The 27,091-nt window shown below is 35.1% G+C and overlaps 1 protein-coding gene across 3 annotated transcripts in view; it reads left to right on the top strand.

Moving 5' to 3' along the window:
• The window catches only part of SLAIN2 (SLAIN motif family member 2), a 75,917-nt gene that overhangs the window by 26,214 nt on the left and 22,612 nt on the right, over nt 1-27,091 (top strand). For all 3 annotated transcript variants that reach the window (XR_006353586.1, XM_043971252.1, XM_043971251.1), the window contains exons 3-6: nt 5,356-5,517; nt 20,446-20,607; nt 23,366-23,725; nt 24,306-24,443. Coding sequence is in view for 2 of the 3 variants with exons in the window: in XM_043971252.1 (XP_043827187.1) it covers nt 5,356-5,517; nt 20,446-20,607; nt 23,366-23,725; nt 24,306-24,443 (822 nt within the window). In the remaining variant the exon portion in view is untranslated. The remainder of the gene's footprint in view (nt 1-5,355; nt 5,518-20,445; nt 20,608-23,365; nt 23,726-24,305; nt 24,444-27,091) is intronic.

Genomic DNA, 27,091 nt, shown 5'->3' on the forward strand with positions numbered 1-27,091 from the left:
CATCACCTTGTGACTATCATAACTATAAATAAAAAGGTCTATCTAGAAAACCAAAAGCTGCTTCCATTTACTAGTTTGGGAGATAAATTAAGAGAAAGGTTAAGTAGGGGAGATTTATGATCTAATATCCAATTTTAAATCTCACAATACAAAAGAATTAAGGGGTTAAAAAGGGAGTCTATGGGGAGGAGAGGAAAGGGGAGATGGAATGGGATGAATTATATCATATGAAGAGGTGGAAAAAAACCTATTACAGTAGAGGGAAAGAAAGGAGGGGGAACATTGTTTCAACCCTATTCTCATTAGATTTGACTCAAAGAGGGAATAACATACATTCATTGGGATAAAGAAACTTAACTCATTCTTTAGGGAAACAAAAGGGGAAGGGAAAGGGGGGGACTGATAGAAGGGAGGACAAAAGCAAGGGAGAAAAGGGTAAAGAAAAGAGAGGGGGGTGATAAAAAGGGAGGGCAGATAGGGTGAAAGAAGAGGGGAAAAGTACAAAGGGGGTAAATAGAATGGAGGGGAATAGACAGTTAGTAATAATAACTGTGAATGTGAATGGGATGAACTCTGCTATAAAACGGAAGCGAATTGCAGAGTGGATTAAAAACCAGAACCCTACAATATGCTGTTTACAAGAAACACATTTGAAGCAGAGAGATACACACAGAGTAAAGGTAAAAGGCTGGAGCAGAATATATTATGCCTCAGCTAAAGTAAAAAAGGCAGGGGTGGCAATCCTTATCTCAGACAAAGTGCAGGCAAAAATAGATCTCATTAAAAGAGATAAGGAAGGAAATTACATCTTACTTAAAGGTACTATAGATAATGAAGTAATATCAATATTAAATATGTATGCGCCAAGTGGTATAGCATCCAAGTTCTTAGAGGAGAAGTTAAATGAGTTACAAGAGGAATTAGACAGTAATACTATACTAGTGGGAGATCTGAATCTCCCCCTCTCAGAATTAGATAAATCTAGCCAAAAAATAAATAAGAAAGAAGTGAAAGAGGTGAATAGATTACTAGAAAAGTTAGACATGATAGATGTCTGGAGAAAATTGAATGGGGATAGAAAGGAATATACCTTTTTCTCAGCAGTACATGGCACATTTTCAAAAATTGACCATGTATTAGGGCACAAAAACATCATAGTCAAATGTAGAAAGGCAGAAATAGTAAATGCATCCTTCTCAGATCATGATGCAATAAAAATTACATGTAAGAAAGAGCCAGGGAAAAGTAGAATGAAAATCATTTGGAAACGAAATAATTTCATTCTAAAGAATGAATGGGCCAAACAAGAAATCATAGAAACAATCAATAACTTTATCCAAGAGAATGACAATAGTGAGACAACATACCAAAATCTATGGGATGCAGCCAAAGCAGTGCTTAGGGGAAAATTTATAGCTCTAAATGCTTACATGAATAAAAAAGAGAAAGAGGAGATTAATGAATTGGGCATGCAACTTAAAAAGCTAGAAAAAAAACAAATTAGAAATCCCCAATTAGACACTAAATTAGAGATCCTGAAAATTAAAGGAGAAATTAATAAGATTGAAAGCAAAAAAACTATAGAATTAATAAAACTAAAAGCTGGTTTTATGAAAAAACCAATAAAATAGATAAAATATTGGTTAATTTGATTAAAAAAAAGAAAGAAGAAAACCAAATTACCAGTATCAAAAATGAAAAGGGTGATGTTACCACCAATGAAGTGGAAATTAAAGCAATAATTAGGAATTATTTTGCCCAACTGTATGCCAATAAATTTGACAATCTAAATGAAATGGATGAATATTTACAAAAATACAAACTGCCCAGGTTAACTGAAGAAGAAATAAAATCCTTAAATAAACCCATATTAGAAAAAGACATTGAACAAGCCATTAATGAACTCCCTAAGAAAAAATCCCCAGGGCCAGATGGGTTTACGGGTGAATTTTACCAAACATTTAAAGAACAATTAATTCCAATATTATACAAATTATTTGGAAAAACAGGTGAAGAAGGAGTTCTACCAAATTCGTTTTATGACACAAATATGGTGGTGATACCAAAACCAGGCAAAGCAAAAACAGAGAAAGAAAATTATAGACCAATTTCCCCAATGAATATTGATGCTAAAATCTTAAATAAGATATTAGCAAGGAGATTACAGCAAGTGATCACCAGGATAATACACTATGACCAGGTGGGATTTATACCAGGAATGCAGGGCTGGTTCAACATTAGAAAAACTATTAACATAATCAACCACATCAATAAGAAAACCAACCAAAATCATATGATTATCTCAATAGATGCAGAGAAAGCTTTTGACAAAGTACAACACCCATTCCTAATAAAAGCACTAGAGAGTTTAGGAATAGGGGGAGCTTTCCTTAGAATAATAAACAGTATCTACCTAAAGCCATCAGCAAGTATTATATGCAATGGAGATAAATTAGAGGCCTTCCCAATAAGATCAGGGGTGAAACAGGGATGTCCATTATCACCCCTATTATTTAATATTGTCCTAGAAATGTTAGCTTTAGCAATCAGAGAAGAGAAAGGAATTAAAGGAATTGGAATAGGCAAGGAGGAAACAAAACTATCACTCTTTGCAGATGATATGATGGTATACTTAAAGAATCCTAGAGAATCAACTCAAAAATTACTTGAAACAATTAACAACTTTAGCAAAGTAGCGGGATATAAAATAAATCCACATAAATCATCAGCATTTCTATACATGACCAACAAAGTCCAGCAGCAAGAGATAGAAAGAGAAATTCCATTTAAAGTAACAGTAGATAATATAAAATACTTGGGAGTCTACTTGCCAAGACAAACCCAGGAACTCTATGAACACAACTACCAAACACTCTTCACACAAATCAAATCAGATCTAAATAATTGGAAAGATATCAATTGATCATGGATAGGCAGAGCTAATATAGTAAAAATGACAATACTGCCTAAATTAATTTACTTATTCAGTGCCATACCAATCAGACTACCTAAAAATTATTTTATACAGCTAGAAAAAATAATAACAAAATTCATCTGGAAAAACAAAAAATCAAGAATATCCAGGGAAATAATGAAAAAAAATTCACAGGAAGGTGGGTTAGCAGTACCAAACCTGGAGCTTTACTATAAAGTGGCAGTCATCAAAACTATCTGGTACTGGCTAAAAAATAGAGTGGTAGATCAATGGAATAGGCTAGGCTCAGGAAATGCAGTAGTAAATGACACTAGTAATGTAGTGTTTGATAAACCCAAAGACTCCAGCTTCTGGGATAGGAACTCAGTATTTGACAAAAACTGCTGGGAAAACTGGAAGATAGTATGGCAGAAATTAGGCATAGACCAACATCTTACACCTTATACTAAAATAAGGTCAAAATGGATACATGATTTAGACATAAGAGGTGATACCATAGGTAAATTAGGAGAGAAAGGAATAGTGTACCTATCAGATCTTTGGAAAGGAAAACAGTTTTTGACCAAACAAAAGATAGAGTATATTATAAAATGCAAAATGGATGATTTTGATTATATTAAGTTAAAAAATTTTGTACAAACAGAAGCAATGCATCCAAAATTAGAGGGGAGGCAGAAAGCTGGGAAACAATTTTTGAGGCCAGTACTTCTGATAAAGGCCTCATCTCTAAAATATATAGGGAACTAAATCAAATTTATAAGAATCCAAGTCATTCCCCAATTGAGAAATGGTCAAAGGATATGAACAGGCAGTTTTCTGATGAAGAAACCAAAGCTATCTATTCCCATATGAAAAAATGCTCTAAATCTCTAATGATTAGAGAGATGCAAATTAAAACAACTCTGAGGTACCACCTGACACCTATCAGATTGGCTAAAATGACAAAAAAAGAAGATAATAAATGTTGGAGAAGCTGTGGGAAAATTGGAACACTAATTCATTGTTGGTGGAGCTGTTTACTGATCCAACCATTCTGGAGAGCAATTTGGAATTATGCCCAAAGGGCGATAAAGCTGTGCATACCCTTTGACCCAGCAATTCCACTTTTAGGTCTTTTTCCCAAAGAAATCATGGAAAGGGGAAAGGGACCCACATGTACAAAAATATTTATAGCTGCTCTTTACGTGGTAGCAAGGAATTGGAAGTTGAGGGGGTGCCCATCAATTGGGGAATGGCTGGACAAGTTGTGGTATATGAATACAATGGAATACTATTGTGCTGAAAGAAATGATGAGCAGGAGGAGTTCAGAGAAACCTGGAGGGTCTTAAGTGAGTTGATGATGGGTGAGATGAGCAGAACCAGAAGAACATTGTACACAGTATCATCAACATTGAGTGTTGACCTACTGTGATGGACTATATTCTTCTCACCAATGCAATGGTACAGAAGAGTTCCAGGTGTTCTCATGGTGGAAGAGGATCTCCAAATCCAAGAAAAAAAAAAACTGTGGAGTATGGATGCTGATTGAACCATACTATTTCTTTTGTTTTGGGTGCTATTTTTTTTTTTCTATTTTGAGGTTTTGCATTACTGCCCTGATTTTTTCTCTTATAACAGGATTAATGCAGAAATAGGTTTAATGTTATTATGGATATATATATGTGTGTGTGTATGTGTGTATATATATATATATATATATATATATATGTATATGTATATAGATATATAGATATAACCTATATCAGATTACCTGCTGTCTAGGGGAGGGGGGAGGTAGGGGAGGGAGGGAGAAAAATCTGAAATTGTAAAGCTTGTATAAACAAAAGTTGAGAACTATATTTACATGTAACGGAAAAAATAAAATACCTTATATGTTAAAAAAAAAAAAAAGAAGATATGTACCTCCCTCCCCTTGGAGTAGTGGGTTACTATGGGTGTGGAACACTTAATACATGTCAGACTTGTGGTTAACGTGTATGGTTTTGCTGACCCCCGGCCCCTCCCTTTTTTTTTTGTTAAAAGAAAGACTCAGGAAAGTTTAAATTGGGAAATGTAGGTGATTTAGAAACAAGGTATCAGTAGACTTAAAAAATGTAAAGGTTTGTGTGTTTTTTTAATTTAAAAAATTGTTATATTTTGATACTAGCTTTATGCCAACATGAGTTTAAGGTATTGTGTTGCTAAAGATTTGTTTCAGAGATGCCCTGAAAATAGTGTATATATTGTGTTGTGTTTTGTTTTTAAAAATATATTGTGTTTTCATTGCCTCAGGCAAGATGTATAGCATTTTTCAAAATATTAGAATATTTTTTAACATAACCCTGAGATTTTTTTGTTTTTGAGATATGTACTATGAGTTAAAATACTTAATTGAAAAAATTTATTGCTAATATATTTTCATAATTTTTTCTCATTGCAGCCATCAAGAGGCAGAGTTTGTACAATAATTCTTTCAACTCTGTGAGTTATACAAATTCATACAGCCCAAATGCTAGTAGCCCTTATAGCAGTGGTTTCAATTCTCCTTCCTCAACACCAGTGAAACCTGTGGTCAAACAGCTTATACTTCCTGGAAGTTCAGGTAAGAAGAATATCTGTGCTTTGAGTGATGGATTATGCTTAAGAATATGATGTGGGGTTTTTTGGTCAGTTTTGTATGTCTGGAACTTTCATATTCATGCATATTTATATTTCATTTATTCAGTTTGATAAGCATTTAAATGCCTACTATATAAGATAATTGTAGTTAATATTTTTGATTGATTGATATAATTTTGAAGGTTCCTTTTTAGCTCTAATGCAGTGATCCTGTGATGTTGATAGTGAGGTCTGGAGACATAGTGAATCAATATTGTCATTATTGATATGTGTAAGAGCTGGGTTGCAGGGTAAATAAAGCAGTGGGCTTGGAGTCAGGAAGATTGGAGTTCAAATCCTGCCAAAGCAACTTAGCTTCATGACCCCGGGCAAGTCTTTAACCTCTGCCTGCTTCAGAATGGGGATAATAATAGCACCCACCTCTCAGAGTTGTTGTGAAACTTAAAATAGATAATTTCCATATTATCTATCTTATCATTATTATCTTTATGCAAGTGATATTTTGTGGCTATATTCATGTATTTCCCATGTGTTTCTTATTGGAAAGACTCATATATTTCCCACATTATGTAGTTATTTTGAAGGAAATATTTCTTCTATCTTTACCTGTTGGATTTTATTGGTAATTATACAAAAGTGCTGATGATTTATATCATATCCTGAAACTTGATGAAGTTGTTGATTGCTTCGCTTACTTTTTTTTTTTTTTTTTAGTGAGGCAATTGGGGTTAAGTGACTTGCCCAGGGTCACACAGCTAGTAAGTGTTAAGTGTCTGAGGCCAGATTTGAACTCAGGTACTCCTGACTCCAGGGCCAGTGCTCTATCCACTGTGCCACCTAGCTGCCCCTGCTTCACTTACTTTTAAGAGGACTCTGTAAGGATCTCTAAGTAGGCTATATCCTTTTTTTGGTCTTTTTTTCTTTTTTCTTTGGTGGGGCAATGAGAGTTAAGTGACTTGCCCAGGGTCACACAGCTAGTAAGTGTTAAGTGTCAGAGGCCGGATTTGAACTCAGGTCCTCCTGAATCCAGGGCTGGTGCTCTATCCACTGCACCACTTAGCTGCCCCCTATATCCTTTTTAAAAAGCAATAGTTTTATTTCTTCTTTGCCTATAGTTCCTTGATTTATTTTTCTCATTTTATTTCTATAGCTATCATTTCTAGAATTATATCAAATAATAGTTGTGATGATGAACATTCTCACTTTAACCCAATCTTATCTCCATTACATATACTATTATTTCTTGGTTTTAGATAGAAGGAAAGGACCATTTTTTTAAACCTATGCTTTTTTAAAAAAATTAAAATGGGTTTTGAATTTTGTCAAAACCTTTTTAACCATCTATTGTTATGATTGGCTCTTATTTTTGTTATTAATATGGACCATTATGTACTTAGTTTTCCTTATAGAAACCAACCAACTTTTTTACTTGGTATCAGTGTATAATTTTTTTCATATGTTGTAGTCTCTTTGCTATTTAAAAAAAATAATTTTGTGGTAATGTTTATTAGGGATATTGGTCTACGATTTGCTTTCTCTTTCCATGGTTCTTAGGTATCAAGATCATATTTCCTGTATAGAATTTGGAAGAATCCCCACTTTCCCCTCCTTTTGCAAGGAGTTTGTATAATATAAGCATTTGTTGTTAGAATTAATTTTGTAAACTGAGTTTTTGTACATGGGAAGTTCATTTGTGGCTTTGTTCAGTTTCTTGATTTTGACTAATTTAATTTTTGTGCTCATAAGTTTCAGTGTTACCACAGCCTTAATTTGCATTTTAAGTGATCTAATTGTAGAATAGAAAGCTTTCAGTAAGCAGATAGGGAGATATTTGGGGGCAGAAGAAGCCCTCAGTATTTTCTCTTATTTCTTCTCATATTCCCTGTTTTCCTGGAGAATATGCACTATAGGCTGGTCTTGCTGCAGGTGTTTTAGACACTTATTCCTGTAAACTCTCTCTTTTTTTTTTTTAGTGAGGCAATTGGGATTAAGTGACTTGCCCAGGGTCACACAGCTAGTAAGTGTTAAATGTCTGAGGCTGGATTTGAACTCAGGTACTCCTGACTCCAGGGCTGGTGCTCTATCTACTGTGCTATCTAGCTGCTCCCTTCTGTAAACTCTCGAAGTTAAAGGACCTTTGTAGTATATTGGGCTACAGTATAGGTCAACCTGTATGCCCCTCCCTTTTTATTTTAATTCTCCTTTCTGATTTCTATTCTGAGCACAATCAAACATTTCTTCCCTGTGTCCCTCAGATAACCAACTCCCTTTTTCTTTTCTAAGATTCCTAGATGACACGCACATTTGAAATTATAAAAGACCTGGCATGATGACTCCTCACTTGAATTAACAGTTTTAATCACTTATCTGCAGCTGAGTTTTTGTCATCTTTCTTTCCTTATCAGTAATGATACAAATAATAGGCCAGTCTTAGGGTTATTTAACTGTTTACTTAATTTTTCAATTGAAATTCAAAATCGCTTGAAGTCATGGACACTATTTTTTCCTTTTTTTTAAAGCATTAAAAATGTTTAACCATTATCTTTTAAATTAAATTTTGAGTTCAAATTCTCTCCCTCTATTCACCCTCTCTCCTACCCATTGAGGAGGCATATGTCAGTTATATATGTGAAATCGTGCAAAACATACTTCTATATATTAGCCATATCAAAAAACAAAGCAAAGAAAACGAAGTGTGGAAATCATGTTTCAGTTTTCACTTATCAGGTCTCTGGAGGTGGATAGCATTTTTTCGTCATAAGTGCTTTGCAGTTGTCTTGGGTCATTGTATTGATCAGAGTAACCATCTTTAATAGTTGATCATCATTTACAACACTGTTACTGTGTGTACAATGATCTCCAATTCATCTTAATTTATATCACTTTATGTAAGTCTTTATACCTTTTTCTGAAAGCATCCTTTTGTTTTGTTTTGTTTTTGTGGGGCAGTGAGGGTTAAGTGACTTGCCCAAGGTCACACAGCTAGCATCAAGTGTCTGAGACTAGATTTGAACTCAGGCAATTGGGGTTAAGTGACTTGCCCAGGGTCACACAGCTAGTGTCAAGCGTCTGAGGCAGAATTTGAACTCAGGTCCTCCTGACTCCAGGGCTGGTGCTCTATCCACTGCGCCACCTAGTTGCCCCTCCATCCTTATGTTTTTTATAGCACAATAGTATTATTCCATCACAATCATATACCATAACTTGTTCATCTATGTCCCAGTTGATTAATATTCCTTTAATTTCCAATTCTTTGCCACCACAAAAACCTGCTATAAATATTTTTGTACATATAGGTCCTTTTGCCATTTTAAAAAAATCTCTTTGGGACACAGATCTAGTGGTGGTATTGCTGGATCAAAGGATAATGCACAGTTTGATAGCCCTTTGGATAGCATTCCAAATTGCTCCCTAGAAGGTTGGATCAGTTCACAACTCCACCAATAGTGCATCAATGTAATAGATTTTTTTTTACATCCCTTTCAATATTTATCATTTTCCTTATGTTATATTAACCAATCTGATAGGTATATGGTTGTGCCTCAGAGCAGATATTTCTCTATATATTTGGGAATGAGGCCTTTATGAGAAAAACTGGATGTAAAGCATTTTTTTCCCTCCAGTTTTCTGCTTTTCTTCTAATCTTGGTTGCATTGCTTTTGTTAGTTTAAAAATTTTTTTAATTTAATATAATCAAAATTATCCATTTTACATTTCTTACTGTTTTCTATCTCTTGTTTGATCATAAATTATTCCCTTTTCTATAGATCTGACATGTAAACTATTCCATATTCCCCTACTTTGCTGATGGTAACATCCATTTTTACCTTATCTTAGTATACTATGGGAAATGTTGGTCCATATTTAGTTTCTGTCAAGCTGTTTTCCAGTTTTCCTCGCAGTTTTTGTCAGTAAGTTCTTGTTCCAAAAGCTTGAATTGTTGGGTTTATCAAGCCCTAGATTGCTATGGTCATTTAATACTTTGTACCTAATCTGATCCACCCTTCAGTTTCTTAGCTAGTACCAGAGACTTTTTTTTTTTTTTTGGCGGGGTGTGATGAAATAATGGGATTTAGCAGATACTCAAAGACCTACCTGGAGATTAATCTATACTGATTGAATCAAGTGAGAGTGATTGACTGCTGATTAAGCCTACTTCAAGTTAATTGGATTGTAATCACACCTGGCTATCCCTTACGAAGGTATAGTTCTCAGAAACTAGACTGTGAACTCAACTTGAGAACACCTTCAAAGCCAATGGATTTGGATGATGCCAACCAATCACCTTGAAGCAGTGTGTAAGGACCACCTCTGTTCCAGATCTATAAAAAGCTTCCACAAATAGCTTGCTAGGGTTCCTGATTAAAGCAGGCTCGTGGAGGAGGACTTCAGGAAGAACCCAACCAGGCTGGAACTCTAGGCTAGACTGGTGCTGAAGCTTCTGATTTAAGGCAACCACAATTTAGATTTTAAACATCACAGGGGCAATGGGGGTTAAGTGACTTGCCCAGGGTCACACAGCTAGTAAGTGTCTAGTGTCTAGTGTCTGAGGCCAGATTTGAACTCAGGTACTCCTGAATCCAGGGCCAGTGCTCTATCCACAGGGCCAGTGCTCTATCCACTGCGCCACCTAGCTGCCCCACAGTACCAGAGACTTTTGATGATTATAATGTTATAATACAGTTAAGATCTGGCAAGGCTAGGCCATCTTCCTTTACGGTTTTTTTTCCCCATTAATTCCCTGTAAGATAATAGAGATTTTTATACCCAACTGAGTGTGTGTTATTCTTGTCAGAATTGGCTACAAGAAGCAATAAGGTTTAAGCATTGTCTGCCACCTCCACCTCCCCTTCAACCTTTCCTCTCCACTGTAATAGCTTTTTATGCCTCTTTTATGTGAATTTACCACTTTCTATCTCTCCCCATCTGCCAGTGCATCCCTCTTTCTCGTACCTTAATTTAAAAAAAAAATCATCCTATCATAATCAGATCACACCCATTCTCTCTACATATACTCTTTCTGACTACTCTAATAATGATAAAATTCTTGAGAGTTAGAAGTATTATCTTCCAGTGTACTAATATGAGCAGTTCAACCAACCATACTGAATCCCTCATGTTTTCTTGTACCAGTTTGCCTTTTTGTGCTTGTTTTGAATCTTGTATTTGAAAATCAGATTTTCTGCTCAACTCTAGTCTTTTTATCAGGAATACTTAACAGTCCTATATTTCATTAAATATCCATTTTTTCCCCCTTAAAGATTTATACTCAGTTTCATTGGGTAAGCAGTTTCTTGGTTATCATCCTAGTTCTGTTGCCTTTCAGAATATCTTATTCCAAGCCCTCTGATCCTTTAATGTAGAAGCTGCTAAATCCTGTGCAATCCTGACTGTGGCTCCATGATATTTTAATTTACTTTCTGGCTGCTTGCACTATTTTCTTTTTGACCTGGGGGCTCTGGAATTTGGCTGTAATATTCCTGGGAGTTTTCATTTTGTGATCTATTTCAGGAAGTCATTGGTAGGTTCTTTCAATTTCTATATTACCCTTTGGTTTTAGGATATCAGAACAGTCTTCCTTGATAATTTCTTACAATATGTCTAAGCTGGTTTTTTTTTTAAACTGTGATTTTGGGGTAGTTCAGTAATTCTTAAACTATTATCAGTTTTTTCAGTGAGGTATTTCACATTTTCTTGTATTTTTCATTCTTTTGATTTAAAATTTTTTTTTCTTGATCTCATGGAGTTATTAGCTTCCACTAGCTTCTACTTGCCTGATTCTAATTTTTAAGGAATTATTTTCTTCAGTTAATTTTTGTACCTCATTTTCTATTTAGTCAATTCTACTTTTTGTTTTCTTTAGTGAATTTTTGTATATCTTCTTTTTTTGTGTGCTTCCTTTACCAAGTTTTTAATTCTTTTTTCCATGATTTTCTTGTACTACTATAATTTCTTTTCTCAATTTTTCTTCCGCCTCTTCTGTTTGATTTTTCAAATGCTTTTTAAGCTCTTTCAGTAATTTTTTGGGCCTGACACACCAATTCATATTTTTCTTTGGAGGCTTCACATGTAACTGTTTTGACATTGTTGTCTTCATCTGAGTATGTGTTCTGATTTTCCTTGTGACCATAGTAACTTTCTACTGTCAGGTTCTTTTTTTGTTTTGTTTTTGCTTGTTTTCCCCAGCCTGTTGCTTGACTTATTCATGTATTATTTATTCATTCATTCATTTATTCATTTATTTTTTGTAGGGCATTGAGGATTAAGTGACTTGCCCAGGGTCACACAGCTAATAAGTGTTAAGTGTCTGAGGCTGGGTTTGAACTCAGGTCCTCCTGAATCCAAGGCTGGTGCTTTATCCACTGTGCCACCTAGCTGCCCCATGTTGCTTGACTTTTAGCTTTATGTTGGGTTCTGCTTCTATGGTAGAGGGGCATTGTCCCAAGTTTGAGGTTTTTTATACTGGTGCTTTCAGAGCTAAATCTGGGAACCTGTAAGTTTTTGGTTCTCTAAGGTGGTATGTTCTAAGGAGAGGTGTAGTCACTGCTCTTTAACTGCTCTAGCCAGTGCTCTGCTCTGTGAGTGACCACAAACACTGTTTTTCTGCCTTGAACCTTTGACCAGCTTTCCTGCTCCCCTGTGGCTACATGGCTGCATGTATTAGTATGCTAGTCCTCCTCCTTGTCCTGGTATTGTGACCCGGATTCCCATCTGGGGAATGCACCCAGAGCCAGCTAAGTGTTAACTGTAATCTCCTTCTGGCCAGTTGTCCATACACCTTACTCTCTGTGGGCTGAGAGTTCCAGGAGTCACTGTTGCTGATTCAGTTGCCCCCAAGGCCTGCACTAGTTAGTTGGGGTATGGGGCCTGCTGCTGGCTTGTCTGGGCTGTCTGTGCTGTATTGAACTCTACTCTCACCTCAGTGAGACAGATCTTTTCTGTTGATCTTCTAAGTTATCTGGGGCTAGAAAGTTGTTTTACTCTGTCCCTTTGTTGATTCTGCCCCTCCAGAATTTGTTTTGAGACATTGTTTTAAAGTTGTTTGAAGGAAAATTTGGGAGAACTCAGGTGAGTTCCTGCCTTAACTCCTCCATCTTAACTCCACCATTGGATTTCTCCTCCTCCCCCTTTCTCCCCCTTTCTCCTTCCTCCTCCTCCTCCTCCTTCTTTGCAAGGCAGTGAGGGTTAAGTGACTTGCCCAGGTCTACTCAGCTAGCAAGTGTCAAGTGTCTGAGGACGGATTTAAACTCGTGTCCTCCTGAATCCAGGGATGGTGCTTTATCCACTGCATCACTTAGCTATCCCCCATCTGATTTTTTCTAATGAAAACTCATTTCATATCCCTATCATTTATCAACTGGGGCATGACTTTTTTATAAATTTGACTCATTTCCCTAAATATTTGAGAAATGAAGCCTTTCTTAGAGAAACTTGCTGTCATTGTTTTTTTTTTTTTTTGGTGAGGCAATTGGGGTTAAGTGACTTGCCCAGGGTCACACAGCTAGTAAGTATTAAGTGTCTGAGGCCAGATTTGAACTCGGGTCCTCCTGAGTCCAAAGCCAGTGCTCTATCCACTGTGCTGCCTAGCTGCCCCATTTTTTTTTTTTTTTTTGGATATTTTGTTGTGGTACCTTTTATCAAGCTGTTTCTCTGATTATTTCTTTTAATCAGGTCTATTTGAATTTTAACTCAGTGTGTCTTTCTGTTGCCATTGTGTCTCTTATAAACAACATATTATTGGATTCTGATTTCTAATCCATCCTTCTGCTTGCTTCCATTTTATGGGTTAGCCTAATTCATTCATATTCATAGTTTATGTTTACTTTTTTTTTTTTAGTGAGGCAATTGGGGTTAAGTGACTTGCTCAGGGTCACACAGCTAGTAAGTGTTAAGTGTCTGAGGCCAGATTTGAACTCAGGTACTCCTGACTCCAGGGCCGGTGCTCTATCCACTGCGCCACCTAGCCGCCCCCTATGATTACTTTATAAAGGTATCACATAGCTCACACTAATTCTTATCATCTACTTTTACTCAAAGGGATAAATTTTCTTCAGGCTGAACTTAAGCATTACCTTTATTACACATACAGCTATATAAAATTGATTAGTTACTCTGCTTTTTTGGTTTATGTACTCTCAATATTGGAGATGACACCGAAAAATGTTGACATCAAAGCTCATTTTGAAATACTTTAGAGTATTAACAAATGTCAGAGGTACTTAGAGTGAAAATGTGTTGTTTTTTCCCCTCACTAGATGTTAGAGGATTTATAACCAGATTCTCCTTTTTTGGGGGGGGGGGTGAGGCATTTGGGGTTAAGTGACTTGCCCAGGGTCACACAGCCAGTAAGTGTCAAGTGTCTTGAGGCTGGATTTGAACTTAGGTCCTCCTGAATCCAGAGCCAGTGCTCTATCCAATGAGCCACCTAGCTGCCCCAGATTCTCCTTTTATGAAAACTACTCCTTAGGAATAAATAAGAGTATTTTCTTTTAGAAGAATATTATTTCTCTGATATATCTTCCTTAAGACTTATCATTTATTCATTAGCATTAGAATAATAGTCCCCATTTTGGAGTATACAAACTATAGGGGTGTGCACAAGCAGATTCATTAATGTGTAGGAAGAAATGAAGATGCCATTGGCATCTTCATGGTCCATATATCAGTCCACATCACATAGAGTATACAATATAACCAGGAAGAAGAGTGGGAGCTCTACTGTGTGCAAGGGTTGGGTGTGGCACCTTCATTACTTTACTTTCAGATATATTCCAGTCTCTGTGTGCCCAGTTACATGGCTTTGTAGATCTTATTTTTTAATTTTAATTAACCTCACCCTCACAAAGTGGCTTAAAAAGACTCCTACAAATGAACCATAAATTCAAAGTAATTTAGATCTAGGAGTCATTTCCATAAAAATGATAATTAAACCCATGGGAGTGAATTGAGGGCATTGAAAGAATGTAAAGTGGGAAGAGTAGGGGCCTAGGATAGGACAAAACTTTGGGTAGCACTCACAATTAAGGGAGTGTTCTGGTTGATGCAGAGGAAACAGAGGCACTGTTAGATAAATAGGAGAAATAGGAGATGAAAGCCCAGAGAAGAGAGAGGACTATCTTAGAAGGGAGAGGGGGGAAAATACAGCAGAGAGGGAATGATGAGGACTGAAGAGACAGATTTGGCAATTTGGAGATAGTTGGTAACAGGAAAGAACAGTTTCAGTCTTCACCATAAGGTCAAATGTCACATTGCAGAGTTGAGGAATGAGAGGAGGGGCAGCTGGTACAGACAGGTAAGGAGAGAGGACATGCAGCACAGTAGTTTGAGGGAATAGTACGGTCTAAAGCAGGGCTTCTTAAATTTTTTCCACTTGCAACCCCTTTTCACCTGAGAAATTTTTATATGACCCCGGGTATATAGGTATATAAAATAGGTATGTGTGACTGCTTACTGTTGCCAAATCTTACGGGACCCCATAGTTTAAGAAGCGAGGGTCTAGAAAATGTTATTTTTAAGGTCAAGGGAGAGTTGGGTATGTTTGAAGGCAATAAGGAAGAGATCACACACACACACACACACACACACACACACATATATGCTTGAAGAAGACATGGTGGGCTATGGGATCAAGGACACATTTAGAGGGGTTGCCTTTAAGGAGAAGGACCACTTTATTGTCTGAGATTGGGAGAAAGGAAGAGAGAATGGGTCTTCAGTTTTTCTTAGTAAAGTAAGATGTGAATTTCTTAGAGGGGGGATGGAAGTGCGGAAGGCTTGAAGAGAGAAAGGAAGGTGGAGAAGCTTCTTCATGGACATAGATTTTTTTTGGGGGGGGGGGAGGCAGTTGGGGTTAAGTGACTTGCCCAGGGTCACACAGCTAGTAAGTGTCAAGGGTCTGAGGCCGGATTTGAACTCGGGTCCTCCTGAATCTAGGACCGGTGCTTTATCCATTGTGCTACCTAGCTGTCCCCATAACTTCTTTTACTACAGAAATCCAGGAAGACTAAGAAAGAAACCTGGAATTTTAGTGACAACCTATCCAGTGGTCAATGGAAGCTAATTCTAAAAAATTTCTCACTCTTGACCCATAATCTCCTAATTCCTTCCTGTTTCTAGAATGCATTCCCTTCTCACCTTGGCCTCAAAATGCCTTTTAACTAAAGTTTTAAAAAATAATTCACATTGTTTTTGCTAATACACAATATTTTTAGAATGAGTAAAAGGGTCTTTTAAACCCTTTATTATTTTAAGGATATCTTTTTTTATCTTACACCTTTCTAATTTCTGTTTTTTGCCTATTAGGTGCTAGACATTGTGCTACGTCCTAGGAATACAAAGAGACAAAACAATTTCTCTTAGTAGCTCACTGTCTAATAATATTCATTGAGGTTATGTACTTGCAAGTTTTTGCTTTGTTTTTATTGATAAGGGTTCATAATTAAAAATTTTAGAGACCACTTAAAGAAAATCCCTTTCTAAAAGCTGAAAGTGCTGAACAAACAACTTTCTGACACTAGGAACTCTTTTCCCCTCCTTCACCCCTCAAATGAACTAAGGGAAATTTTCTAGAACTCTAAGATATGTTTGTGAAGAGTAGTTTTTAAGAAAATGAAAGGATTATCCTATTATACAGTAATCATTAAAACGACCTATATTTAGAACTCTTTTAGCCCTGCCCCAGGTATCTTTTTTTTTTTTTAAATCTTCTTGGGAAAGACATTCCTTTTTCCCATCTTTGCCTTAATTCTCCTAATCCTAATCCCGCAAGCCCCACCCCCCAATATATTATTAGGTCCCTCAGTTTTCCTTATTCTGGAATTCAGTGTTAATTCATATAGTTGTATCAACATTGTCCTGCTTAGATATGTTCTTTTGAATTTCCTTCTGCTCTTTTATGTATGTTTTTCAGTTTCATTGGATATTTCATTGCACTATACCCCACCCCACCCCGACAATTCTTTTCCCCAAAAGAAAAGCCTTTGTAAAAATTCACATCTTGATTGTATCTGAAAATATGTCTAATTCTGAACTCCTAATCCATCTCTTTTCTGCTAAGAAACATGGTTCATCTTCAGATTGGTAATTGCATTGATCAGAGAGTTCTTAAATCTTGCAGTGTTGTATAAGTCATTGTATAATCTCTTCAGTCTCCTCCCATCGCTCTGCATCAGTTTGTCTTCAGTTTTACCTGAATCTGTACCTTTGGTTATATCTTATAGTACAATAGTATTCCATTAAATTTACATATCAGGGGCAGCTAGGTGGTGCAGTGGATAAAGCACCAGCCCTGCATTCAGAAGGACCTGAGTTCAAATCCAGCCTCAGACACTTGACACTAGCTATGTGACCCTGGGCAAGTCACTTAACCTTCATTGCCCCACAAAACAAACAAACAAAAAAAAATCACATACCATATTTAGCCTGTCCCCATTACACTGTTTAGCTTGTCCCCCATTTGATGGGCACTCACTTTTGTTTCCAATTATAGTCATTTCCTGAGTGTAATTCCAAATTGCTTTCCACAATATTTGGACCAAGTTGCAGTTTTGATGATTCCTGTCTTTCTGTAGCCCTCATGATTGGGTTGAAGTCATGTTGCAATCATTTCTCCCTTTTTTGGATGTTCATGAATTATCCCTTCAATAATACATTTTAGGATTTTGCCAGGAACCAAAGTCAAGCCCTCTCTGGCTTATATTGGACAGACTCTTTTCTCTTTCTTTTTTTTGAAAATAAGGCAACAATTGCCAATCTTCAACTTTACAGTACCTTTCCCAATCTCCGTTATCTTTCAGAGATCACTGACTATGGTTCAGTCATCATATCTTCTAGTTTTTTGAGTACCCTAGGATGTAGTTTATATGGACCAGGTGATTTGATATCATCAAGGACAGGTAGGTGCTATCTTATTACCTCTTTTCCTATCTGGTTATCAACCCCCTCATTTTTATTCTCTCCTTTCCAGTTCAAGGATCATTCTCCCTAGTAGAGAAAATAGCAAAAAAAAGAACTGAGTAAAGGAGTTCTCTTTTCTCTGTTATCATTTATCATCATCCCACTCGCTTATATTGGTCTTATTTCTTCTTTACTTGAATATAGCTTTTATTAATGCTTTAAAAAATATTGCTGTTACTTCACAATGACAATTACCCTTTCCCTCAAAAAGAGCCTTAACTTGTAACAAAGAAGTACAAGCAAAGTAAAACAAATGAACATAGCCATGTTTCTCTCAGTTGCTAAGACTCTCTCCTGGGAAATTACTTTGTATATGTTTTGTATTTAATTTTAATAGGGTGTAAGTTTCTTGAGAGCAGGATATTTAAAGTGTTTAGACACATGGTAAGCACTCAATAAATTTTTGTTGAATTGAGATGAATGGCTGACAGTGTATGACTCAATTCTACATTTATAGTCATCTACATCTGTGCTGCAAGGAGTGAAAATTAGTCATAAGATCACAGGGCCATTTATTTAGAATAACAGGAGACATATTAGAACCTGTCATTATTTTATAGATAAGGAAAAGAAAGTACAGAGATGTGACTTGTCTAAAGTCTTAGAGGTAGTAAGTGATAAATACTGTAGATCATGCTGTCAAAAGTGGTCATTGCAATGATCAGAATTCTTATATCTTTCAGTGTCCTGCATATTTATATAAAGAACAATTGCTTTGCTGTATGACTCACCTCTTGTTGAGAATCTCGTTTTAATCCTAGTATTAGTAATAATATTAAAGTAACTATTTTTAGTTTGACCGTACTCTTGGTGGCTCAGATGTGTAAGTATGTGCTGTACTATCAGAACAATCGTTATCATCTGCTTACCAGATAAGTCAGTTCTATGTCTGCAGAAGTCCCAGTTCCTTACCAATAAAATTGTTTCTTTGGAAAAAGCTATCACCCTTAGGAGCTGTTGATTTCTTTTCTATGTACTGTTAGTGAGACATAAGCCAAGCTCTTTCTAACAGTTTTCCTATTTGATTCTCTGTAGAATTGGAAAAAAAACTGGAAATCTCCTTGGTAGAATCCCTAAAATATGTGGAGAGATGGAATAAAGTATAATACCATACAAACATGAGGATAGTTGGCAATTTGAGAATACACTATGTAAGAGTTTTGTCAGAGATGATATATATACATATATATCTGGGGAAACAGTCTAACTCATTGGTAACTATGTTACAGAGGAGAAAATATTGGAGTAGAAAACTGGAATTCTGGGTTCTGTTTGTTACATTCAATCTTTATCATAATACTTTTCTTTAAATTGTACCTTTTAATAGCTGCAAATCAGCAAAGATGAGGGGGAAAAACCAGCAAAAGTCAATATTGGAAGGGTTGTTAAACTGATTACAGGAACACTGTTGTGTCGTTGGTGGAACTGTGAATTGATACAGTGGAAAAGTGACTAAAATGTCCATACCCTTTGCCTCAGAGATTCTACTACTGTGCTTATACCCTGAGGAAGTAATCGCTAAGAAATTACCCATATATACCAAAATGTTTATAGCAGCACCTAAAAAGGTATTTTTTCCCAATTACATGTAAAAACCATTTTTAACATTTGCTTTTTAAAAAATTTGAATTCTAGATTTTTCTCCTTCCCTTTCCTGCTACCTAAAATGGTAAGCAGTTTGATAAAGGTCATATATGTGCGATCATTTAAAACATTTCTCTGTTAGTCATGTTGTGAAAGAAGAAACAGACCAAAAGAAAAAAAAAACCATGAAAAAAAATAAAGTTAAGATAGAATTCTTTCTCTGGATGTGGATAGCCTAAGAGGAGCTAAGTTATTCATAGTTGATCATTATATCATGTTGCTGTGTATGATATTGTCCTGGTTCTGCTCATTTCACTTTGCGTCAGTTCATGTAAGTCTTTCCAGGTTTTGCTGAAACTGTCCTGCTCATTATTTCTTATAGTACAGTAGTATTTCATTATATTTTTATACCACAACTTGTTCAGCCATTCATTCCCCCCCCCCTTTATAGCAGCATTTTTTTTTTTTTTGGTGATGGCAAAGAACTGGAAATAGTAGATACCCATTGATTGGTGAGTAGCTAAACAAACTGTGCTACATGAATAGAATAGAATATTACTGTAAGAAATGATTAATACAGTGAGTACAGAGAAGCATGGGAAGACCTACAAGACAGAACCAAGAAAGCAGTATTACATAGTCACTACAGCAATGTAAGTGGAAAGAACACACACACACACACACACACACAGAGTAAATGTAAAAAAAAAATATAGAGTTCAAGTAATATTTGAATCCAGAGATGATAGGACATTCCCAAACCAGCCCTTTTGTGGAAATGGGAGTTTCATAGGTATTACATATGCATTGCACATGTTTTCAGACCTTTCCAATGTATTGATCATTTGTGCTGATATTTTTTCCCCTCTTCATTTTCTTTTCCTTTTTAGGCTCTTAAAAATACTACTTGTTATATGGTATGGTTGCCTGGGAGAGGTAGGGGAGAAATGCTGTTGAAAACAAAACAAAAAAAGACATCAATAAAAAATTTTTATAGTTTTTCCTTAAAATGAATTACTTATTCATTAGGAATTGATAATAATTATTACCTCTACATTTTTAAAAAAGAAGGTACTAAATGGATATGTGTTTGTTCTTACAGGCATACACATACAAAGAAGCAATATTGTCTTATTCTGGTTGTTATTAAGTAAAAGGCCGATGGTCTCTAAAATTATTTACCCTTGTTTTGCTTTAATAAAGTCAATTTGAAAGATTTTAAATGTGGGACAAAAATAACTCCCTCTTTATCAGCAGAATAAACATAAACTGAATCAAAGATGGATCCAGTAGGAAATTAAGTGTGTTTTAAAATTTTTGTTTCACAAAACTTTATTTTTTTTTTAATTTAAATTTTAAAAATTGTTTTTAGGTAATTTTAAAAGTTCTACAGATAAAAATCCTCCACTCAGTCCTCAGTCTTCTGTAGATAGTGAGCTAAGTGCTTCAGAATTGGATGAAGACTCAATTGGATCGAATTATAAGCTAAATGATGTCACAGATGTGCAGATTCTAGCTCGGATGCAAGAAGAAAGTAAGTATTTCCTTTTTGAAAGTTTAGTTTGGTTTGTTTTTTTGTTTTTGTTTTTGTTTTTGTAGGCACTGCTTAATATAGTTAAAAAGCACCATGAGAAATAGTATTTAGAGGAGAGTTTTAAAATTGACTTTCACAAACATTCTTTTAGCAAATATTTACACATGGCATTGTGGGCCTGTTTTTAGGGTACATGCTTCTGGAGTGAGGGAAGGGGTTATAAGGGAAACATGGTTTTTATGGGTCCATATACTATATCTTAACCTTCAGTGAAATTTAATACCTTAGGCTCTCTTCAGATTATAGAAAGTCCATTACTAGTTCACCTACTACATTTCTTTTTAGTCAAGAAATAAGAGGTAACATGGGTGTAAGTGGTTAGGAGATAAAAGACCAGTCTTAGACGTTTATTGGCTATGTGATGTACGTCACTTAATCTCACTTAGACTCATTTTTCTCATCAGTAAAATGGGAGGAATAAAAGCTATCTCAAAAGAGTTGTTGGAAGGATTAATGAAATAACATGTCGAGTATTTTGGAAACCTTTAATTTTCACTTTAGGGTAGATTCATCCATTTTATTTTTTATGAGCCTAGATTTTGTCTGCATTCCAAACTCATGTAAGGTACCAGGAGTAGAAAGATTCATAATGCTTCAAAACAGCCAAGAAGCAGCAATTATTCTTCAGTTGGTCTTCCTCTATCTCAAACTCCATTTTAAAAAAAACAACCCAACAACTTTTCTTGAACCATTCATCATAATCATAAATGCAAATATAGTAATGCTTGGAGGATAAGGAACAAAGTAATATCAGTAGTACTTCCTTCAAAGGGACAGTTTGCTTTCTCATTTTCTTTTTTTTTTTTCCTACTTGATTGTCAGAGAAATAAAACTGGAAAAGATCTTAAAAACATCTTTTCTTACTAATTTTACAAATAAGAAACAGGCTAGAGATGTTGAATGACTTGACCCAAGGTCACATAGCTATTAATAGTGCCAGGCCTAGAAAGTTTCTCTTGATCTAGTGTTTTGGGTTTTTTTTTGTTTGGTTGGTTGGGTTTTTTAAAAAAGCAGTATCAGTATCTCATGAGATTTGTTAGGAGACTAAAACTAGAAATGCAGTTTTCATTAAACTTAATGACTCTTGTGCCCTGTTCAACATAGTGTAATATAGTAATATCTTGAATTTTCACAGATTATATGTGGAAAAACCTAAATGCAGCTTAAGAGCCATGATCTGAGTATTATTCTCTCCTAAGCTCTTTGCATTTGCTGATTGCTAATAAATTTAGGAACTTAATTTTTTTTAAAATTTAAAATCTTACACTTAAGTTTTGTTTTTTGTTTTTTAATAAAATCATTTTATTTTCCAGTTACATGCAGAAATAATTTTCAACATTTGTTTATACAAGATTTCCAATTTAAAATCTTTCTCCCTCCCTCCCTCTCCCAGACAGCAGGCAATCTGATATAGGTTATATATACATAATACCATGAAACATATTGCATTAGTCATGTTATACGAGAAGGAAAAACCTCAAATCAGAAAACCAACAGCACCAAAAACAAAAGAAATAGTATGGTCCGATCAGCATCCATATTCCACAGTTCCTTTTTTTTTTCTTCTGGATTTGGAGAGCCTTTCCCATCATGAGTCCTTTGGAACTTTCTTGTTCCTTTGGATTGGTGAGAAGAATCTGGTCTATCACAGTTGATCAACACATAATGTTGATGATACTGTGTATGATGGTCTTCTGGTTCTGTTCATCTCACTCATCATCAGTTCATGCAAGTCCTTCCAGGTTTCTCTGAACTCCTCCTGCTCATTGTTTCTTACAGCACAATAGAATTCCATTACATTCATATACCACAACTTGTTCAGCGATTCCCCAATTGCTGGGCATCCCCTCAATAGGAACTTAATTTATTAATAAATCTGAGAGGGAGATGGAAAATCAGTCCTAGATAGGCTAAATATGACTTAAAGCAAAAAATACTTGTCAAACTTGTACTGTAACAACAACAACAAAAAAAGGTTTCCTCAAAGTTCACTGTGGTATATGGCTTATACACAGACAAATATTATTCAGAAAAGAGTCTGTGAGCATGTTTCTATGCATCCTTGATTTAATCCATCTAAATTGCCTCTGCCCTAGTGCATATCATTATGTATTTTTGCCTTCTCATTTGGTAGGATTCTTATCCATGGTCTTCCATAAATCCTCCACTGGGAATCTTCCCAATATTTTAGATATACTTTCTTAAGGTGTGGGAGTTTAAATTTTGACATACACCTTAATATGTGTCTTATAAGGAAAAAGCTCAAGTGTTTAACTGGAGTCTTTGTTCCTTGAATTTCTCATTGCACAACTTAATATAGGAATTTTCCATCAATATTCTTTTGTTGTACTATCATTACAAACTGAGGCTACTTAGTCCCTTCTGGAGTGAGGGGTTTAATTTATGATCCTACATTAGAATATGAATCTTAAATTTTTTGTTTTTAATCTTCACTGTGGGAAATTTGGGCATTTATTCTTTGGGGGGGGCAGGGCAATGAGGATTAAGTGACTTGCCTGGGGTCACACAGCTAGTAAGTGTCAAGTGTCTGAGGCTGGATTTGAACTCAGGTCTTCCTGAATCCAGGCCAGTGCTTTAGCCACTGTGCCACCTGGCTGCGCCCTGGGCATTTATTCTTGTAGGTATTTATGTTAGGCATTTATTTTGTTTTAGAAAATAACATTTTCATTGTTGCCAGGTCTCCGGCAAGAATATGCAGCTACTACATCTCGGCGCAGTTCTGGTTCATCTTGCAATTCTACAAGACGGGGTACATTTAGTGATCAGGAACTTGATGCTCAAAGTTTAGATGATGAAGATGACAATATGCATCATGCGGTATACCCTGCTGTTAACAGGTTTTCCCCATCACCACGCAACTCACCACGGCCTTCTCCCAAACAGTCACCCAGAAATTCTCCTCGTTCACGATCTCCTGCTCGGGGAATGGAATACAGTAGAGTGTCCCCACAGCCTATGATAAGCCGTTTACAGCAACCTCGTCTATCTCTTCAGGGCCATCCTACAGATTTACAAACAAACAATGTTAAAAATGAAGGTAAAGATTGAACCATACTATTTCTTTTGTGGTTTTGGTGCTGTTTTTTTCTTTTTTGAGGTTTTTCCTTTTTGTTCTGATTCTTCTCTTATAATATTACTAATGCAGGGGGGAAAAAAATGAAGGTAAAGCACGAATTTCCTAAACTCTTCTTTGTGTGTGTGTGTGTGTGTGTGTGTGAGAGAGAGAGAGAGAGAGAGAGAGAGAGAGAGAGAGAGAGAGAGAGAGAGAGAACTAATAGAATGATTTTTGCTATGTTGGGATTTTAAAAAATTAATCTTTTTGTGTGACCCTGGGCAAGTCACTTAACCCCAATTGCCTCACCAAAAAATAAATTAAAAAATTAATCTTTTGACAATTTGGAGGTATTTAAGGTTTTGCTTTTGAAGGCTGTATTTAGGGGAAATGCAATAAAACTTAAGAGTTAAAACCATTTGAAATTAAAGAAATATTTTCTTTGCTACAGAGTTCCCCTATTATGTGCATTCTAAGTTTAAACAGCATGAATTTTCAAGTATGTCAATATTTTAATTCTTTCTGCAGCAGAGAGAATATTTTCATTTTTAATTTGTTGACGCAGAAAAACTAAGACGTAGTCTTCCAAACCTGTCCCGGACCTCTAATACTCAAGTTGACTCTGTGAAAAGCAGCAGAAGTGACTCAAATTTTCAAGTGCCAAATGGAGGAATACCTCGAATTCAGTCTCAAGCATCAGCCAGTAAGTATAGCATCTCTAGAAAGATAATGTTATTTGTAAGAAAATTTTATGTATACTAATTGGTTTATGTTAACTTTTTTTTTAAAGTTCTAAACTAGAGAGGATATGTTTTGATTCAGCATGTTTACTTAGTGCTAAAGAGAATAACGTATTTAATATGTTTAAACTTTAAGTTAATTTAGGAGTGCCTTCAAAAATTATTTTGACTGGGAAAAAAGCAAATATATCTTCTTGCTAATGAGTGGAAGGATTCAGAAATCCACTAAGAAGGCAGAAATCACATTATAGAAAATAATTCTATTTTCATTAGTAATTTTCCAGTTGAGGATTTCCAAAGTTTTTTTTTTTAAATGGCCATCAGTCATTTTTTATAATATTTTGTAATCAAAATGAATAATTAACAGTTCAGACTTCCACCATTCCAGTATGAAAATTAATGGTTTTGTTTTTCTGGGGGGAAAAAATGCAAAGTGGGCAAGATTGCTTTTTGAAAGCCTTTCTTGCTTTTATTTCTAAAATAAAATATATAGTTTGAAAACTAGCATACTTTTGCCAAATTTTAGCCATGCAGGCATTTTTTCAGTTTTATTACTTCTTGCTCCTTTATTTTGATTATTTGACACGTTGTGATGAACGTGGAGTCAGTTATAGAATCTTAAGACCAGAAAGGTATCTCAAATGATTATGTTCAGCCTTTTTATTTTACTGAGGCTCTTACCTACCAATTGTCACAAAGTCACTGTTACTTATTCCATTTATTTATTATTCTAATGGTTTTCAAGGAGTTTCAGTTTATTGTAAATCCATGTTCTGATATTGCAGCTAGATTATCTTTTTAAGTTATTTTCATTCTCAGGTTTTAATTTGTCATTCTTTAGGAAAAAATCAAGATTCTTCTATTTGTTTTTGGTTTGGAAAAGAGATTGACACTAAATTTGGATGTGGATTTTGTAAGTTTTGAAGGAAAGGAATTATATATACAAATTATTTCTGTGACAAGTTTTGGTACTTTGATAGCTAGTAAAAGTGGAATAGGCCATTTCCAGAATTAATGGGTTTTCCCTTTAGTAGAGCTCTTCATGCAGACTTAATGACTACTTTATCAGGTTTATCATAGGATGGATTCTTCTGTGGCATTTGAGGGTCCTCATTCTGAGATTCTTTGAGCAGTAGGCATGATACATCTCTTTCTAACATTTTTAAAACACCTAGGTTTAGAGAACACAAAATTCAAATATTTGTATTGAATTCACTTGCTCAGTTAAATCTATGAAATAAAACATACTGGACACCAAATTAGTATGCTATTCTTTTTCGTGATATTTATTGTATTATAAACCATATACCAAATATTGATATTATAATATTTAAATAATTAGGACAGAAAAAAAGGATGTACAATTGTAAGTTTTTAAATTAAGAGAAGAATGAGCATTTGCGTTTATGTATCTTTAGCAATGTATTCAGTAACCACAAGGTTATTTCAAACATAATTTCAAATTTATGCCTGATAATTTGTTTTTTTATAGGTTTTTTTAAACCTAATTTATTATGGAACATGTATCATAATTCACTATTCATCAGGAAAGAGAACTGAATAATATAAAAGATTAGTAAGAATTACCTATGTTAGAGTCGACTCTTAATTAGCTGTATTTTAAGCAGTCACAATGCTACTCCATTCCTTTATTTAGTAAATATCTATTGAATAACTTTTGTATGTAAGGCACATGCTAAACTCAAATCAAAATCAGGATAACTTCATAAGTGATTTTATTTTTTGAAGGAATTTTAACTATTATTTGAATTATACACACATCTGGAAATTCATATTTTAATCTGGGAGTTTCACTCTCCGTTAAAAATGGAGTTAATTGTGAAATTATTTAGTGCTATTTTGGGATAGATCAGAAGCCATCATCAGGGATTGAATACTGGCCTAAATGAACCACTTGTCTCAATCAATGACTTCAGTATTTTTCTGATTTAAATTTTTTTTGGCCTTTTGAATGATTTTTCCCATCATCCTGGTGATTTTTACACTTCTGAAAAATGAAAAATAGCTAGTGCAAAAAGTATGCAGTTCAGAGATTCTTAAGTTTTAAAATTTTAAGAGCATAGAAATTTCATTATATTATGATACCAAATACTAGCCAGATCTTCTGCTTTCTAAGTTGTTTGGCCCTGTGTATGATGGTGGCTGTATTATCTATTTTGCCATAATTTCTTAATATCTATGTGTATGTAAAAGACTTTCCAAGAGAAAATACAATAAGGGACAAGATTCTGATTTTAGGGAAAATGTTATTTTAGTTTTGATTTGATTTCACTTTCACCTAAAGGTAGAATAGGAGAGAATTTGACTAGCCTGCTCATTGTTTCTGTTTTCAGTAGAACCTTTCTTTTGGTACATTGTGCAGCTTTATGCTAAAATAGAAACCAACTCAGCTGCTTTGTTTTTTAGTAAGAAATCAAATTGAGGGAAAACATGTCTGAGTAGTAAGAAATCTAGTGCTAAAGGTAAATTTTGTTAATTAGAAGAGTAATTGATGCTTTATAAAAATTTAACTTGTTTAAAAATGTTCATATTGTTCCTTGTTTAAGTCGACACATTGATGTTAGAGGATAATGAGTTTTTCCGCCCAGAA

The sequence above is a fragment of the Dromiciops gliroides genome, chromosome 6 (assembly GCF_019393635.1).
Source record: "Dromiciops gliroides isolate mDroGli1 chromosome 6, mDroGli1.pri, whole genome shotgun sequence".
NCBI lineage: Eukaryota > Metazoa > Chordata > Mammalia > Microbiotheria > Microbiotheriidae > Dromiciops > Dromiciops gliroides.